The sequence below is a fragment of the Lagenorhynchus albirostris genome, chromosome 6 (assembly GCF_949774975.1).
Source record: "Lagenorhynchus albirostris chromosome 6, mLagAlb1.1, whole genome shotgun sequence".
NCBI classification, from domain to species: Eukaryota; Metazoa; Chordata; class Mammalia; order Artiodactyla; family Delphinidae; genus Lagenorhynchus; species Lagenorhynchus albirostris.
The window spans coordinates 29496323-29515364 of NC_083100.1; the positions used below are offsets into that span (position 1 = coordinate 29496323).

At 37.9% G+C, this 19042-nt stretch overlaps 1 protein-coding gene across 1 annotated transcript in view; it reads right to left on the reverse strand.

Moving 5' to 3' along the window:
- Positions 1 to 19042, reverse strand: part of ADAM23 (ADAM metallopeptidase domain 23) — a 162443-nt gene that overhangs the window by 15896 nt on the left and 127505 nt on the right. Inside the window, exons 17-24 of the mRNA XM_060151339.1 lie at positions 18853 to 18942; positions 17461 to 17541; positions 12465 to 12515; positions 11710 to 11773; positions 10321 to 10426; positions 7287 to 7406; positions 5555 to 5723; positions 3450 to 3561 (exon numbers count right to left, since the gene is read on the reverse strand). Of these exons, the coding sequence (XP_060007322.1) occupies positions 3450 to 3561; positions 5555 to 5723; positions 7287 to 7406; positions 10321 to 10426; positions 11710 to 11773; positions 12465 to 12515; positions 17461 to 17541; positions 18853 to 18942 (793 nt within the window). The remainder of the gene's footprint in view (positions 1 to 3449; positions 3562 to 5554; positions 5724 to 7286; positions 7407 to 10320; positions 10427 to 11709; positions 11774 to 12464; positions 12516 to 17460; positions 17542 to 18852; positions 18943 to 19042) is intronic.

The window sequence follows — 19042 nt, forward strand, 5'->3', positions numbered from 1 at the left end:
TTTTTACTAATTTGGTCTTGATCCAACACCAGACCAATTCAATCATGAGAAAGAATGTAGAGCACAAAGTTATAGAGAAAAACTTTGGCACCTCATACAGCTGCTGAACCTACAGTCAAGGAAGTACTGATTGTTTCAATACTTTGAGTTCATTACTTGTTACTCTTCAGCAAGGCAATACAACAAATGGATTCTGAAAAACGGAAAATCAGCACTGCATGCACCATTTCACTTCCTTTATATATTCCCAAAGAGAAGGAATGTGATATTTATTGAGTGCCTACTATGTGCAAGGATGTGCTGACTTTTAAATAGTAGAGAATCAATAAATATTTGCTATCTGGATTAAAAAATAGAAGTAAAGTACCTAGTTTCTCTTTTACCATCTTCTTTTAACCAGAATATCAAAAATCTACAGCCAAGTGTTTAAATTTTTATTTCTGTTGTTTCCCATTTTCCTAGTGTATTACTGGAGTTTCCTATAGAGGCTGAAAAGATATAAACGACCGTTATGGATAGAGCCATTATTCCTTTGTTCTAAACTTGCTTGACTTTTCTGGAAATCTGATAATTTACAATAATAACTGCTCTTTGTTTAGATCAATTAATGGCTTTTTTCAAATGAATCAAGATTATTAGAGATTCATGAGGATTTTAGAGCCAATTGGTAGGTTTACTCAAATGATTCCACTGTCTTCCTTAAGAATTAAAAAAAAAAAGAAAATATGCAATAGGAAAGAAACTTACCAGAATGCTAACATTGATTACCTCTGAGTTGCCAGATTAAGAATGGTTTTTATCCTCTTTTTAATCTTTTCTGTATTTTCAAAATTTCCTACAATAAACTTGAATGATCAAAAAGGTTATCTTCAGAAGATAATGAAAACTAGCACCACATGAAATGGGAAGACAGCAAAACAAAACAAAAGGCAGCTATGGATATTCTCTTCTCTAGAATGTAGTTTACTTTATGCTTCCAAGTAAGTTTTCTGGGCACAGGTGAGTGAAGGAACGGGGAATAGAGAGAACCAGACAATTAATTATCCCCTATCCTACATAAGGAAAAAGGACAAAGTCTAAGCCACTTTAGCTCTGCTCATCTGTTCAGGCATCCTTATACAACACTTGAGGAAACAGCATCCAGATCTTTCAGAGAATCACAGACATGCTATGGCGAGAAAATTTGGAAAGAATGAATCTCTCCTTCTTGTCAGAGCCTAAATCTTCTCTAAATCTAAGTTCTGAAGGTGGATCCAAGAATTTTTTGTACTAATTTTAAAGTAACGAAAGACTAAATGTAAAAGTGGAATTGGTTCCTTTTTAGAAATAGAAGGAGAACAGAAATAGACTGTGAGGGTGTGCTTGTGATTCTTATAGAATCTTAATATCACGGCATATTAAGCAAACTCATGAGAAGTGTTTTAACACACCCACTCCTACTGAACATTACACATGCACCCAAATCAGCCTAAATCTCTTCAGGAATTGAGGACTATGGAACTTCATGCGCTTTCGAAGTCATGGTTTCCTATATGGACAATACTGAAGCCCAGAGAGGTTAAAGGCACTTTCATCCAAAACTAAGCAGTTCAAAATGACACTATTTCTATATGCATTTTTCCTACCTTCAGGAAAAAAAAGCATGATAGTTATTTATAAAATACTGTTAGCAGTACCATGAAAAAGAAGAACCTGATATACAATGCCCATTGGTGTACAACATTCGTTCTAGTCATTTTTTGGTTTCTCAGGTACAATGCTATAGATGCTATAGTAAGCCTACTGTAACTGATGACTTTTCTAGATCTTTGAAAATCATAAAATGGGTTGGGAATGGGAAGAATAGTGAGCAAGTGACTATCATATTTATGATGACACAGGCTACATTATAACACGATGTAGAAAAAGAGAATAGGCCTGAGTTTGGGCACTTGGGTCCTGGTCCCAGCCCTGCCTCTGGTTACCTGAGTAACCATAGTATGTCACCTGACCTCAGGGGCTGAGAGTTCCCATCTACAAAATGTGGGTGGTTCCAGTCAGAATGGCCATCACCAAAAAATCTACAAACAATAAATGCTGGAGAGGGTATGGAGAAAAGGGAAACCTCTTGCACTGTTGGTGGGAATGTAAATTGATACAGCCACTGTGGAGAACAGTATGGAGGTTCCTTAAAAAACTAAAAATAGAATTACCATATGACCCAGCAATCCCACTACTGGGCATATACCCTGCGAAAACCATAATTCAAAAAGAGTCATGTACCACAATGTTCACTGCAGCACTATTTACAATAGCCAGGACATGGAAGCAACCTAAGTGTCCATCGACAGATGAATGGGTAAAGAAGATGTGGCACATATATACAATGGAATATTACTCAGCCATAAAAAGAAACAAAACTGAGTTATTTGTAGTGAGGTGGATGGACCTAGAGACTGTCATACGGAGTGAAGTAAGCCAGAAAGAGAAAAACAAATACCATATGCTAACACATATATATGGAATCTAAAAAAAAAAAAGGTTCTGAAGAACCTAGGGGCAGGACAGGAATAAAGACGTAGACGTAGAGAATGGACTTGAGGACATGGGGAGGGGGAAGGGTAAGCTGGGACAAAGTGAGAGAGTGGCATGGACATATATATACTACCAAATGTAAAATAGATAGCTAGTGGGAAGCAGCCGCATAGCACAGGGAGATCAGCTCAGTGCTTTGTGACCACCTAGAGGGGTGGGATAGGGAGGGTGGGAGGGAGACTCAAGAGGGAGGATATATGGGGATATATGTATATGTATAGCTGATTCACTTTGTTATAAAGCAGAAACTAACACACCATTGTAAAGCAATTATACTCCAATAAAGATGTAAAAAAAAAAATGAGGGTGGTTCTAGATGGCCACTGAGACTCCTTCTAACTCTAAACTCCTTTTAATGGCTGGCTAAAACAAAGTTCCAGATCTTTCACGTTTTCTCTTTGAAGTATTAGAGGTCTGTGAAGTATTCCAATTTCTTCCTAATCAAAAGTGTGCTTAAACAGAGCATGGAAGACTACAACTTCCTTCTGGAAGGACTCAAGTAGTGAGGAATGACCAGAGTCTCATGTCAGTGAAAAAGGGTTTATCTATTAAAAACACTGGCATAGCTTAGACAAACTATAAAATGATTAACATTTGTGATTATGGAAGAAGAATGAGGTTTAAAGGAAAGAAAGGAAATTGGTATATTTACTTCTTCCCAATCTCAGTTCTAGGCTAACGGGTAACAAGCTTTTTTTTCAATGTTATATTACAAGAACCCTTAATTCTGTAGTGATATGAATCATACATTTTAACGGCAAAAAGAGATATTCTTATGTGTCTCCTGTCAAATCTATGAAGTTGTTATATTGGCGCCACTGGAAGAGTACCAATGAATTCAGTATGCAAGGAACTGAAACCGAAATCACACAAACCCTTGGGTCCTTCGTCCTTCGGGGGGTGCAGGCTCCTAACTGGATCCCGGATACTGCAGTCTGTCCCTGCCCAGGTGAAATCACAGATGCAGGTGGCTTCATTACTGCACACCTGTGAAGAACAAAGAACAGAGATGCGCCATTTTCACTGCACTTGGTGGAATAATGGTGATAAATGTAAAAGGGACATGGAACAAGGCAGAGGCTTTAAAACCCATTGGGAATTTTTAAAAATTTCCCATGGTTCTGAATACTAGACAAGGGGAAACAATGTATAGATCCAATAGTTGGATGATGGTTTTTTTCAGTTAATTATAGAAAAATCAAGAATAAAAGGAAGAAATTTTTAAATTAAATGTTAATTACTCGTGTTGATATTATTTAAGTACACAAATGTCTGACAATGTAGAAACATATATGCTTAACTCAAGAAATTAAGCGATACTGGGTTTAAGAGGCATTGCCAGAGATGAAATACCTGGAGGCATAAATCACCAATGCACTGCATCATCTCACCACGCTCAACACAGAAGTCATTAGGGGGCACTCTGCCAGCCAAACACACACCCTCCCACCTTCCCTGCCTGCCCGCGGTATCACTCCTGTCTCAGTCAGCCAGGCTGAAGACCATCCTAGAGCGATCTCTGTCCCTTTCTCTTCCTCTGGGGACCAAGCAGCATGCTGGAATGGATGTGTAATTTAGATGAAATAAATAACCATCCACAAACTAGAGACAGAGTAGGCTAAATCCTCATCTGCCTGTGAAATACATTCGCAGATAGATTATTTAGAGATGATAAAATCGAATTTAAGCTTATTGGAATAAGAGCTTTTTAATCTGAAATGACATAACACCATGATTATGATTAACAGGCTGAATTTAACCCCTTTTTTAACAAGATGAAAAAGTGGGGGGGTAGTGGAGACTCATGCGCCTTTTTAAAGCAATAAATTTTATAATGCTTTCAGAACAATAACTGAATAACTGAGAGGTCTGCCCAGTGCTTTTACTTTACTGTAGCAATTATTGAATATTTACTACATTTACTACGTGCTGGGTACTTATGCTCAGTGCTTTGTGTATAGCATCTCATTTAATACTCACACTAGCACCCTGATGGCTGAGAGAGGTTGAGTGACTTGCCCAAAGTCACTGGGATAGAAAGAAGCAGAGCCAGGATTCAAACCCAGGATTCTTTCTAGCCACAAAATCCATGTTCTTGACCACTAGGCTGTACTGCCTCCCAGTGAGCCTATGATTTCAACCAAACACGAAATCATAGTCATTGGGCGTAAGCTTCTTATGTCTTTCTACCTTGTTCTACGACGTATCACCTGTTTAGCTATCTATATTTTGGATTATTTTTACCTTCATTGCAGCATCTTCCTTTGAGATGATCACTCTGAGTTTCTTCATGTCTGTTTTTTTCCATTTCAGAAGGCTGTTTAAATTCTGAACTACTTTTCTTTTACTAAACCCAATTTAAATAATTATTAAAATGTGCTTTTAAGTATTAAACCTTGGTTTGCCAGGAAGCATCTGCCCAAACACTTTGTGCATAGAATTAAAGCTACATGCAGTTGTCATAGAAAGTACATCTTCTCTTTGGCTGCCAATGGTCCAAGCATAACCGTACAACTTTAAACACGTGAATTACAGCTGTGATCCAACCTCTAATCTAGTGTGATCTTGCACACATAGATACTCAGTATGCATGTTGAGTAGCCGGAAGGCAGTTACTGAGAGGGTGTAAATTATTGTGAATGGTACAAAGCAGTCACATGGGGTCTACAGTTTCTTTAGGAACCACATCCATTTTCTTCCAACTCCTTGGATGCCCAGCTATCTCTAGAGACTGCAGTGACTACAAATAGCCAGTGGTAAAAGAAACAACAAAAATAAAACCATATCAACACATATAGGAGTTATTCTTAGCAGATAAGGATACTAAGGAAATAATCATAGTCAGTGCATAGATATTAACAACAGTCACAGAAGGAGAATGGCTGAACTGGAAGTCCAACCACTGTGAAGCTGGAGGATGCCAGACAATGTTTGGTATCCTCCAACTTCAGATTTGGGCTGGACACCGATGCCTACTTACCCCGTGGCCGGAACAGACTTTACCCTTGGAATCGAGAGGGCAGCTGCTCATATTCAGGGCCTGAATCTGTAGGCACTTCCGATCTAAACACATCATAGATGGGCCACATGGCGTTCCATCTTCTACATAGCCCACATCTGTATCATCATCTAAAACCACATGAGCACCACTAAAAAGAGAAGAATAGTCATACAACCATTAGCACCAGACTTAGAAATATAACATCAGCATGAATGAGGTTTGCTCTTTAGGAAACTGAAGAGGCTGTCAGAGGACATGGATTTCTTCTAGCATTTCTCTACTTTTCTCTTCCTTTCCCCCTTTCCCCACCTCCCCTAAATAAAAGAAACTGTCTTTCACTATCATTATTACACTGCAGTTCATCAGAACAAAAAAAATGTCATTTGCACAAAGTGTGTTCTAAAACTTCCCTTGTTTTCAAGACCAACATTAAAACTAGGGGAGAGGTGTGCATAAGAACAAGACGAGCAATCTTATCATTAGCTCTTCAAGACTTTCAGCTGTTTCACGATGCAAAAAGACAGATGTTGAGCATAAATAGCAAATGAAAATATTTTTTAAATTATTACTTTAGAGGATTGGACTATTCATGATTGAAAAAAATAAGCCGGTTCCTCTCTATTGATACATATAATTCTAAAACCTCAAAACGAAGGACAGCTTGAATTTGAATAATAATCAATGTTATAATTACTAATTAAGTACCTTGCTGAATATTTTTAAAATATGCTAGTTTAGAATAAAACAATATAATTTAACAAGGTTGTTGTATCTAAAGACATGCAAAAATTTATACATTCAAAGGAAGCTTCTGTGCATCAAAGTAACTAGATCTGAGGACTACAAATTTATTCCAGGAAGGATCTTATTGTCTATGACACTGTTAGAATAGTCTTTAGAGCCATTTAAAAGACAGAAAATCAGCAACCATTTGACCAAGACAGCAATATCCAATTTGGTTACCCAATCAGTTTACTAAATTCTATTCAAAATTACTTTGGGATGTTTCCAAATCTTTCATTCACTCATATAAGATGAAGGTTTGCTATTTGGGGAATACTAGGGATAAACACTGCAGACCCTGAAGGCAATTCTGTAGGGGGAAATCCCAAAAGTCTTTTGGGCAACGACATTTATCATCTGAATGAGGGCATAGCATCTTAGAATTATGACTACTTTAATGGGAACAATATTTATTTAAAATATAATATGACTCCCAGTGTTCAAAAATAAGCCTCATATCTTCTGTGCCTTGTACTCACAGATAACCGGACATCAAATGTCTGACTACAGCTATAAATAATATTTTAGTGCATATTTTCTATATGTGATTAGGCATTAATTAAGCCATCTTCTAAACCAGACACATGCTACATAGAGTATAGCTTAAATTCTTTATTTTTTGTCACAAAAAATAAAACACACAGTTTTCAGAGAGTGACATATTTCAATGCTCAAAACTTCAATCATGTGTCAACATGAATACCATAAAATTCTACTTTTAAGATTATAATTACAAGGAATGTCTCCCTACTAATAACTGGTATAATTTTTAAGCAAATATAATTTGCAAATCAGTATATAACTTTGTTTTTTAAATGACTTTAAACATGCAAGGTGATAATAAAATCTAAGTTTTCATTTCCCTTGATTTTTCTAAATTTGTAATTCTCGCGATTCACATTAGGTTTTCCAACATTTAATGTGTTACCTGCAGTCAATCACTCGGCCTTGGTGGTAGAAGGAAGTTGGAATGATCTCACCCTGAAGTTGACCAATACGTGGAGCTCGAGTAAGATTGGTACAGAGTAAAAATCCACAGAACACATCGCTGAACGTATTAAAAAAAAAAAAAAAGAAGAACAAGACAGGAGGAATCAAACTGACAAAATCGAAACTATTCAGTCTATAAATATTTTTAAATGGGAAATATTCCCTTTTCTTCTAAATAAAAGCATTTGTTCAGATACTGTTGGTTGGTAAGGACTCCCTCCTTCCTTGCTAACAGGATCACAGTTTCTTCGGTGTAGCAAAGTGCCCAGCCCTGAAAGATGGCTCATGACTGGTGTCTGAGTTCATCATGGCACCCCCATTTGCTACACCCACTTTCCTAGCCATCCCTCCTTCCCACCTCCTGGAGCTAAGAGCGGCCCCTGGGTGTTGAGATGTGAGGAAAAGGCAGCTAGGGATTGCTGGGGAGAATTCTGTGCTCTGGATGAAAGGTTAGAGCCTGACAGGGAGAAGACCTTTTGCTCCTACCTCTGCTTCCTGCCTTTGAGTGTGGAGCCTTTGCATTCGCCTTGCAATCGTGAATTCACAAATGTAAAGACACAAATTGAACATGCTAAGCATTACAAAGAAAAGGGGCAGAAATCATCTGGGTCCTAAGCGACATTGTTAAACGACTCACCCACCATGAGGGCACCTACCTCCAGCGAAGTAAACAATGAACTCCTTAAAAAACGTGCGAAGAATTAAAGTGGCACATCACAAAAAAGGACATCCATGTCCAAGAAATGCATGAAAATGTGCTAACTTCCATTTGTAATCAGGAAAATACAAATTAAAACCACAATAATAAAGCAGTTCACACCCAGCAGAATACATAAAAGTAAAATGTCTGGGGCTTCCCTGGTGGCGCAGTGGTTGAGAGTCCGCCTGCCGATGCAGGGGACACAGGTTCGTGCCCCGGTCCGGGAGGATCCCACATGCCGTGGAGCGGCTGGGCCTGTGAGCCATGGCCGCTGGGCCTGCGCGTCCGGAGCCTGTGCTCCGCAACGGGAGAGGCCATGATGGTGAGAGGCCCACATACCGCAAAAAAAAAAAAAAAAAAAAAAAAAGTAAAATGTCTGATAATACCAAGTATTGGTGAGAATGAAGTACAACAAAATTCTCATATACAAATTCTCGATGGTAGGGTTTACTAGTACAACCATTTTAGAAAACAGCGTCACATCATCTGGGAGCACTGAAAATATACATCCCCTATGACTTAGCAATTTTTCTTCCAGGAAAGGCCTTAGAAAAGTATGTGCAAATGTGTGCTAAGTTACATGTATCGGAATGTTCACAGCAGCATGGTTCCTAATAGCCAAAACATGGAAACAATCTAAATGTCTATCAACATAGAATGGAGAAACAAATCAAGGTATTTAAATATGAATGAAAATGAAACAAATGAACAATAAATATGAACCAACAGCTACACATACCATGGAAAACTCTTAAAATAATGAACTTAAGCAAAATACAAAATAATACCTGAGATATGATTCCTTTTACATAAAGTTACTGAAACTTTAGGCAAAATATACTGTTTAGGGCTGAAAACTTGGGCAGTAAATCTCTAAAGAAAAGAAAGAAAGCAATTGCCCGAAAAGTCAGGATGACAATACCTCCAGCAGAGAGACACGGGCACTGTGAGGGGGAAGAATACATTTCTGGAATGTTCTACTTATTGATCCACATAGGGGTTACATGAGAGTTCACTTCGCATTTATTTGACAAAATGTATATTTGTATATTAATCACTTTTCTATGTTATATTTCCCAGTTTTTTAAAGTTTAAAAAAACATGCATTTATTTTCTTTAACTCATTGGTGGTTGGCTATTCTACTGCCAAATATTCAAAAGTTATCTTCTACAATGATCTGATACAATGCCTCCCAACTTTCTGAATTCACAGAAGCACAGAGAAATGATCAGATTTGTCTATGACATTGATTTAATGAATGAAGCTAATCAAATCCAGAGGTGTCCAACCCCATGGATTTTGACTATTTTAGTCCCCATTTCCTCCCTGGCACCTCGAGGACTGAACAGCTCAGAACATCTATAACTCACTCATGAGACATCAGATGGGAAGTTCTGTTCTGTTATTTTGGTTTAACTTTAAATTTAAAAGTAGGCCTCATCTACCATCAAAGACTACATAGAATGGCAAAGTTTCCTAAAGTACGTTAGAGACCATTAACTAGAGAAATAAAACTTCCCTTAAATCCTTGCTCTGCTTCAAAATGGGAGAAGAATCCTCACTGTTATGGAAGGAAAACGGAGGAGCTTTGGTGTATCACTTAGTGGTCCCATAGATCCAAGTCATTGAGTTAACCTTAATAAGCTATTAAATCACAATTTTAACTTTCCTCACCAAATCAAGGGAAAATACTACCAACGTGCTCTGAAAGTATCTCATTTCCTGAGTAAAGATGCCTCCAATATGCACTGACTAGCTACTTTTTAGAAGGGAAAACAAAACTCTAATACAGACATTAGATGTTTAATTAAATCAAATGGTGTTACACTCGAGAAATAATTAAGTATATATATTACTTCACTTTAAATGGTCCCTCAAATTATATATACAGGCTATATCTTTTGCTTGTAGAATTCCATGTATACTAGTACTTTCATAGGCCTTTTCTGCTAGCAAAAGTAGAGAATTAAAACCCACTATTAATTTAAAATACCTTGGCAAAGTATCTCTTCAAAACAAGCTTCAAGTAAAATACAGCATGCAAGAACTTTTCTGAATTTTACAGAAATGGTGTGAGTCTGTACCACAGAAATAGTTTAGTTCATAGCCATTTGCCTCTAGCTATACTAATGTATTTTTAAAATCCATACTTTAAAATTTTAAGTAGTTGAATATTTATTAAAAAATCGGTAACATTTATTTTGTGCTCATTTTACATCTGGACCAGGGTTTCCAAGTCCACTCACTATACTCCCAGAGCTGACCACTCACTGTTTGCTGCACTGGATCCATCGGTCTCCGTCCTTCCCGCAGTTGCCTTTCTCTGTGCCTTCTGTATTCAGCTTTTCATAACAGAATTTGTCAGACCCCGAAGCCTCTTTTGGAGATGAGCAAGAAAAGAGAATTAATTTTAGTTCTCTTTGCTATCCATAACTGGGAGTGTACCAGTAAATATTTTAATAACTGGTGTTTCAGAAAAAGGAAAAAAAATTCCTAATTTGTAGCACTTGCCAATTTCCATAGTGTAAATTTCCACAGTGTAATACATGGCTAATTTCAAACTAAGACTATGATGTCAACTGGCTTCTAAAATTCCTGAAAATTTAACCAATGGCTCTTATAAGCTAAGACAGGACAGCTCCAACACACCATTCTTTTTAACTTGGGAGACAAATTTATTCCCAATTCTTGTTGGTGGGTTTGAGGGTGGGAGGTAGGATTAACCATCAGCAGGAAGTAGTGAAGTGACACAGAGAAAACTAATATCATTCCTAATCCTGCTTTCTATTAATATCAGTAGGCATTATAAAGTCTGAGCTCATTGAGGTTTTACATTGGCACATGGATTTTGATATTTAAACCTTTTTAAAAGACAAAAATGCCTCTATTATCTTTCCCTTGTCAAAACTGAAGCACTGAAAGTAAATCTTTCAGTTAAATGACATTTGCCAAACACTGAAATCACTTGTGCATGGGTCCTAGTCTCCTTTTGTGTGCTTTCTTTTCCTGGTGGGTGACCCAGCCTCTGCCAGCAAGGCAGAGCCATTTCTCTCTCTTCCGGCCTGGCCCTCATGAACTGAAGTTCACTGGCGAGGCACTACAAATGTCAGGAAGAGAATATGTGTGCTGACATGTAGGGAATGTACTGAGAAGCACGACCATGTACCCGAATCTCTATCTGTCTGCGTCTCACAAAGTACTTGTGTTTCTTCACTTCAAACTGAGATAATCAATTATAGAATTAAAAAAAACAACAACAAAAGTCTGGTTCTATCCTAGAGTAAAAGAACAGAAAGCTAACTTGAGGGGGTGAATGTTAAATCCAAGGTACAAAGAAAATCAGCCAGTGGCTGGATAATAAGCATGACCACTGCACTCAACCCAGTCTTTACAGGTGGGTGTAGCATCCCTTCTGTCACAGCCACAATCACTGATTGGCACTTTTTGGTTCAGATGACAAGTCCCCAACATTAGCAGTTGTTTGCTGTGGTTTTGTGACTAAGATTCACCATTCTCTTCAGCCTTTTCTAGTTGTTTGTTTGTTTGTTTGTTTGTTTGTTTTTTAATCACCCCAAGCTGTACATCTCTTTCAGCAAGACTGGCAGTGAAGAATATTAAGAGAAACCTGTGTGTGACCAGCAAGCAGGAAACATGACCTACTTGTTCCCCAGATGTACTGACACTGGTTATCCCGTGTCTTGCACTCCCCGTTGTAGCAGCGGCCCTGAGGACAGAACATATGTTATGAGGCACATGCAGCCAGTTCCACTTTCCCCCAAACTCTCACTGCAAGGTCTCCTTTTCATTGTTTCAGACAAAATTGTTTTCTTTTTCATTCGGTACCCTAATACTTTCACAGTGAAAATAAAAACCATAAACATCTTAAGAGAAGCATAAGAATGACAGTTAAAATTTAAAACACAAAACATACCTCACAGTACAGCTCTTTAAATCCAACTAACTATCTAAATTTTTTAATTTTATGGAAAAAAAATTGAGACATTTCTTTGGGTGATACCAGTATGATTTTTAGCTTTTTTTGCATGTGAATGGTTAGGTTATAACATAGCTTCAGGAAAAAAAAAAAGACCCACATTACAACAGATTACCGTATTTTCCCATCAGAGACAGGCTGAAATGATTAAAAGATAGTCACAACTCAATAAATTAGATTTCTAATTCTTCAGCCATTACATTTTTTCCCTCACCCTCAATCTGGACAGTTTGTACCCAGAGATAAATATAACATATTTGTATTTTATATGATATAAAGCAACTCTGAATTAGAAGACCACTGCAATACTTTACTGTTGTTTGAATTGCAATTCCCTATCAAAATTACATTTATCAAAATAAAACACCTTGAAATCTAATCTTTTTATAAAATCCCATTTAAAACCTAGAGCCCAGCATACCTGATTTTGATTGCACGCATATCCATCTTGCTTATGAAGATTTGGTGGGCACTGAAAAATATAACCTTTTTAGTTAACATTCAGCATGTGAAGTATCTTCAGATTATGTGTACAATATATTAAAATGCAAAAGAAGGTAAGCATGATTTTATTATTGTGAATTGTGTGCTACGGACCATTCATATCAGTAAAAGTTATAATAAGTATTTTAAAAATGCAAGCATGGTGACTCTATAATTAGGAAAACATGAGCAACTCTTTGAATAGGTTATCCAAATTTATTCTGCAATTATTGGTAAAAATGAATCAATCAATTAGGTCCATACAGTGGGTGCTTTTTATGTTTCTCCGTTTTCCATGAGATGGGCTAAAATAATAATTTACGTTCACTTGCCCGTGGAGTTAAAAGTAGAAGGGATTAAAACGGATAATGAAGGGAACAAATCAGCCTGTTATGCGGGAGTGGACACGTTCAGGAACTCATTTACAAGACTTCACTCAGCCCTGTGAAACTGTCAAATTTGCATGTGACACCCATGACGCTCACCTCTAGGCCACATGACTGAGAAAGAAGAAATACACGGCCCTTCAACTCAATATAAGTGCTGTATCTCCATTACATTTCTGACCTCTTGAACTACAGATCTGTTACTAGAGCCATCATGATGTGACAGTTCTTTCTTTTTCCATGTCTATTTATCAAATCATTTTTTATAAGGAAAAATAAGGAAAATTTCATTTTCCCCCAACATTACCCTGAGTAAATTAAAATTTTTACTTTCTGTGCATCTCATTTACCACATTTAAGAGAGCTAAAAAAATTAAGTCAAGGCTCTGCTACAGCATTCAAAACAAATACCAAAAGGAAAAAAAAAAATACATGGGTGTGGCAAGTGAATAAGAAACATAGCAATGCCCACTGAGGTCCTCCCTTAGTTTTCACCTTCTCAGTAAATGACAGTCCCACTCTTCCAACTGTTCAAGGCCAAAACCATGGAGTCAGCCTATGTTCCTCTCTTTTTCTCACACTCTCCTTCTATGCCATTAACAAATCTTGGTAGCTTCTACCTTTAAAATATAATTGCAATCTGACTTTTCTCCATTTCCACCGCTAATGCCGGGTCCACACCACCACCATCTCTCACCACCATCTCTCATCTCTCTGATTATGCAACAGCCTCCAACTGATTCCCCTACTTCCACTCTACTCTCCTTATAGGCTATAGAGCCACCAGAGTGTCCTTTGAAAAACCTAAACCACCTCATGTTGCTCCTCTGTTGATGGCTTCCCCATCTACTCACTGGCCTTCCAAGTTCATCATGATCTGCTCCTATGTCGGCCCCAACCTCACCTTCATCTCTCTGACCTCATTCCTACTCTCTGCCATAAATACCTGACTCTACGTGAATGTACCAGCCATGTTGCCACCCCACGGCCTTTGTCCTTGCTCTTCCTCCAATCTTTCCCCCAGATTTCTGCCTGGCTTGCTCTCTCACCTTTTTTAAGACGTTGCTCAACTATCAGCATCTCAGAGAAGCCTTCTCTAACCATGCTCTTCAAAACCGTAACCTCCTTCCCCATGCTGGCATCCTCTGTTCCCCATTCCCTATTTTTTTTCTTCTCCATAACATGTATCACCAACTGAGGATCCGTGTATTTTACGTATTTGCTTGTCTTTTGTCTGCATCCTAATGCGAGCACCATGCAGGCAGGGATTTTCTGTCCCTGCTGCCTCCCCAGCACCTAGAACAAAACTGGCTCAATTATTATTGAGGTGGTGCTCAATGACTATTGGCTGACTGAGAAAATAAATAAATGACCCACACAGACACAATTAAGTTATTCTATTCTGCAACACCAAGGTGTTTATCATGGCCACTACAGAAAGGTAACAGAACTAATTTAGAAGTGCGAAGAAGCAGTAACTTATTAAGGAACACATTGAGATTAAATGCTTTGGTTCTACATCTTTCTAAAGAACAACTGACTCTCATACAAGCTTTCATTCAACCTAATGGTAACTCTTCAAAAGATGTAATTATCAGCATGAGAAGTTGGTTTACTGGACCAACTGCCCAGAAACAGAGATCCCTGGGCCTCTTTCATCCAAATCCACTCAAAACACCATCATTTTCTTATTAATCAACTAACATCAATTATTCACTTACTCCAAGATGAACACAACCACGCTGGACAAAAATGCAAAAGAAATGTTGCTACTAGAATAGGTACATCAGGGGCTAAACAATTTTCATATTTGACTTTTGCGATGTTTCAAGAGGAAAAAACTAGTAGGAGTCACTAATTAGAAAAAAAAAGCTCTTGTTATAAACTGTCACAGCTACATGGAAGAAGATTTCTAATCAATCTATTTTTCGTTTAGCCTAATAAAAGCCACTTGCTTATCACTGAAATGTTTAACAAAGGAAATTATGGATGTCTCTCCTTGTCTGGAGATATTTAAAGCAGAGGGACCATAAATCTGTGTACTTTATTCTGCCTCTGAGCAGAGCTCTGGAATCGGTCTCTAAATGCCATTTGAGCCCCCAGTTTTATGCTGTACAGGAAGGTCCAGTTGAGGCCGGCTTTCACAGCGCAATAGCCTTTAAATGTACTTATTTTAAATTGTGCTATACTCCCATTTTGATGGCGTATTTCATAGTACTAACAAAACACATTCCCCACATCTTTAAAAAAATATCTTTATTGTAAAGTCTATGGCAATTCAAGAGTTAAAGGTTGAAATGAAAAAACTGTACTTTTAAAAGAACTGAACACACAGAACCAAAACCATATATGATGGGTATAAAAATAGCATTATTCTACAAAACTAAAAATGTAACTCAGTGAAACAGTATATCAAGAATGTCAGTACACTTGTCATAAAACACTGAATCCACAATTCTTACATTCTGCCACTATATTATTTAAAAATTGCAGAGAAACCTATTTACATATTTATATATAAGAACAGATACGCATAAAAATCACAGAAGAATAACAGCCTGAATAGAGTTCACTGTACCATTCCTTTGTACCATATCCACTTGCATCGAGTCTCAGATGATACATATCAAAACCTTTCAAAAAGGTTAATTAGGAACCTTTGTTTTCCTCTCCTCACCTTTCCTTCCAGGGAGGGGAACTCAGTGTAACTCCAGTTACTCTCTGCTCCTGTACTCGATTCTCCAGGCAGGTAGAGTGAACGGTTGGGTTGGTTGGCTGGCTGATTTGATAAACTTGAGAAGAGTAACTTGGCATTCTGGCCTGGTCCTGCCATCCCTCTCCTGCCTACTCACATAAATCATCCTCTCTCTATTGCTCCTCTGTGGCATACAAAGCAAGGGCTGGCTCTGCACAGACAGGTCATTCCAGGCCCAATTTTGTCAATAACGTGTTGCTATAGCCTGAGTCTGGGATCTATAAAGAGGCCCATTTAGCCCTCACACTAAGCTATGGCTTTCAACTTGGCTATTTGCAATAGCAAAGATGACATTCTGGCTTCTAACTGTACTCTACCAGAAGCCCTACCTGGCAATAGGTAACTCCACTCCTGAGAACTTGTCCTAAGGTGCTAACTCCAAACAAGAAACACTCTTAAAAATGCATAGAGATTCATGACCATATTAATCATAATAATGAAATACTGCCAACAATCTAAATATCTACCACCACCGGATGTAGAAGTGACTGGTAAATCCACATGGCAGACTTTCACGCAACTGTAAAGAGGATATCTATAAAAACTGTGTCACAGCATGAGAAAATGCTCTTGAAATAACGTTAGAAAGAAATGAAGGTAGAATGAAGTCAAAAATTCTTACCAAGCCCCTGCCTGCCTGACTCCTGATTTCCTCTCTGAATTGTTTCCACTATTCCCCAGCTATCCCTGCTTTCATTCCATCTCTTGAAGAAGCCATGCTTCTGTACTCACTGGGGTTTTGTTCATTTATTTGCCTTTCTCCATCCAGCAGAATGCAAGCCCCGTAAGAGCAAGGACTTTTCTATTTCAATTCCTCCCGTACCCCAGCATTCAGAGCAGTGCTTGTCACAGAGCAGGGGCTCCACAAATGATCATTTGAATGACAAATAAAGACATAAAACAACACAATATAAATGTTTAAAAATGTAAAAATTAAAGAAGGAATGCCGGAAGGCAACCTTAATGATAATGTGATAATTTTAATGTGAAGAAGATCATGCCAAAGTGTGTGGGCCATGAAGCCAGGGCTTCATAAGTGGAGCGAGACGGTGACAGAGCTCAGGAAGGGAGACTTCTGCTCCCAATCCCATTTCAACCACAGCAGTGCTACTCTTCCCAGATTTCTACATTGGGTTTCCATCCAAAATTTTGTTGGTAAGCTGGGACGAAGTGAGAGAGTGGCATGGACATATATACACTACCAAATGTAAAACAGATAGCTAGTGGGAAGCAGCCGCATAGCACAGGGAGATCCGCTCGGTGCTTTGTGACCACCTAGAGGGGTGGGATAGGGAGGGTGGGAGGGGGACGCAAGAGGGAGGGGATATGGGGATATATGTACACGTACAGCTGATTCACTTTGTTATACAGCAGAAACTATCACACTATTGTGTGTAAAGTATTGTAAAGCAAGTATACTCCAATAAAGATGTAAGAAAAAATAGAAAGGGTTTTGTGGCTTAAGAATGCTTGAAAATAGCTTTATCAGTGTGAGGGTACTGTTTTAGATGTGGGGACCAGGAAAGAAAAATCAATTCGTTGGATATGAGCAATATAAAGGGAACTAATTACGAAGGGGAAATTTGGAAGAAAAGAGATTTTTTAGGTCCAAAAAACCACAATAAATGTTCCTAAAATAAAGGCATGGGAGGAGCTAGAAATTACTAGAAAACAGAGCAAAACAAAACAAAAACAAAAGAACCAAATCATATTCACACACGTAATCCAAACTGAAAGCTTTACAATATGTATTTGCAAGTAAGATGCATTACCTAAAACTCAGTTTGCCATACCTGGCCAGAGTCTCCAGTGCAGTATTCGGTAATATCACACCCATTCACAGCATCCCGACATTCATACCCTCGCGGCTGAAACTGCAAATCAAAACTCAATGTTAGGAACCAGTATTAATTAATATTTCAAAGAGTTAACATTCTTATATTCACCAACAATCATGACATCCTTTCATAACCACCGCCAAACTCTTTTTATGAATCAGCAAGATAGTTCCAGGATAAAGATAATACCCAAACACCACTCTGTGTAGTAAATATGAATCATTAACCAAGGCATTACATGTTCAGATTTCAAAACCCACTATCTCAGAGTATTATTTTTGGGAAACATTGCGATGACAATTATGCAAAGAAGAAACACTGGTGTGGCTTAAGACAAAAGAACAGAACACTAAAATATAAACATTTAGGATCTCTCTGAAGACTGATATGCACACCCAACCTGCACTGATTTACCAACTAGCTTGGATATTAGTCTTGCTTTAGCTAAATATACACAGGCAGATTTCAATTCATTCATATGAATTTCCTTCAGGGATGCCAGTGAATGCCTACTGAATACAAGGCATTTTGTTTCTCTGGGTGGTGGGTGGGTAAAAGATGAAGGAAAGAGTCCATCATCTTCAAGCAATTTATAATCTGGTTGGGGACATAAGCAAGTACAAACTAAGCTAGAATCGCCTAGATTACCACATGCATAATATCCCTTTGGTGTTGGATAAAATTAAATCATATACTTTTATGGTTTTAAAGGATATTAGAGATTTTATAGATGAGAAAAAGGAAAATTTTAAAAATGTTTTTTTAAAAAATTAACCAGAGGTCTCTAAAGATGGAAGTAACTGTGTGTCCACACATACACAAGTTGTGCATATACACATATAAACATACATACATACATACATACATTACCTCCTTATCTAGCTTTCTTGCCTTTATAAGCGATTTTAAATATCAAATGTAAAAACATGAGCACTAGGTTTTCCGCTCAGGGTCTAAAATAAATTAGGATGAGTTTTAAAGAAAAAGGTTATAAGTAGGGCTTATTAGAAAAAGACCACAAGAATTGTCCCTCTTCTATTCAACTATTTAATTTGGTTTTCACTCATGATAGTAGAGCAATTCTCAATGTTTATTTTGGAAGGATTATAGATCTATTTTCTTAGGGAGGTACCAGAGAATAGAATGGTTGGTAGTGAATCATAGTAAAGATAATCGTTGTAACCCACAGAATCTGGATAGATTTATTGATTCTACAAAATCGCCAGGCTAATATGCACAGTGTCGATCAACAAGACTGTGACAAGTTGTACAAATACTCAATGTACACATTGAGATATTTGGCTAATATGTCAACGGTAAGAAAGATGCAACCGTCAGAGAACTCACAAGACATGAGGTATTATTACAGCAGGGCCCGTCGCTGCAGTGGGCCCCATTGGAGAGAGAGCATTTCTTACAGCACAGTCCATAGCATTCCTAGAGAAAACACTTCACGTGAGTAAGTGAGGAAACCTACCCACTGGTCATTCAACATGCTCTCCACATGTAACTTATGCGTAATCCGTGTGAGGAGATG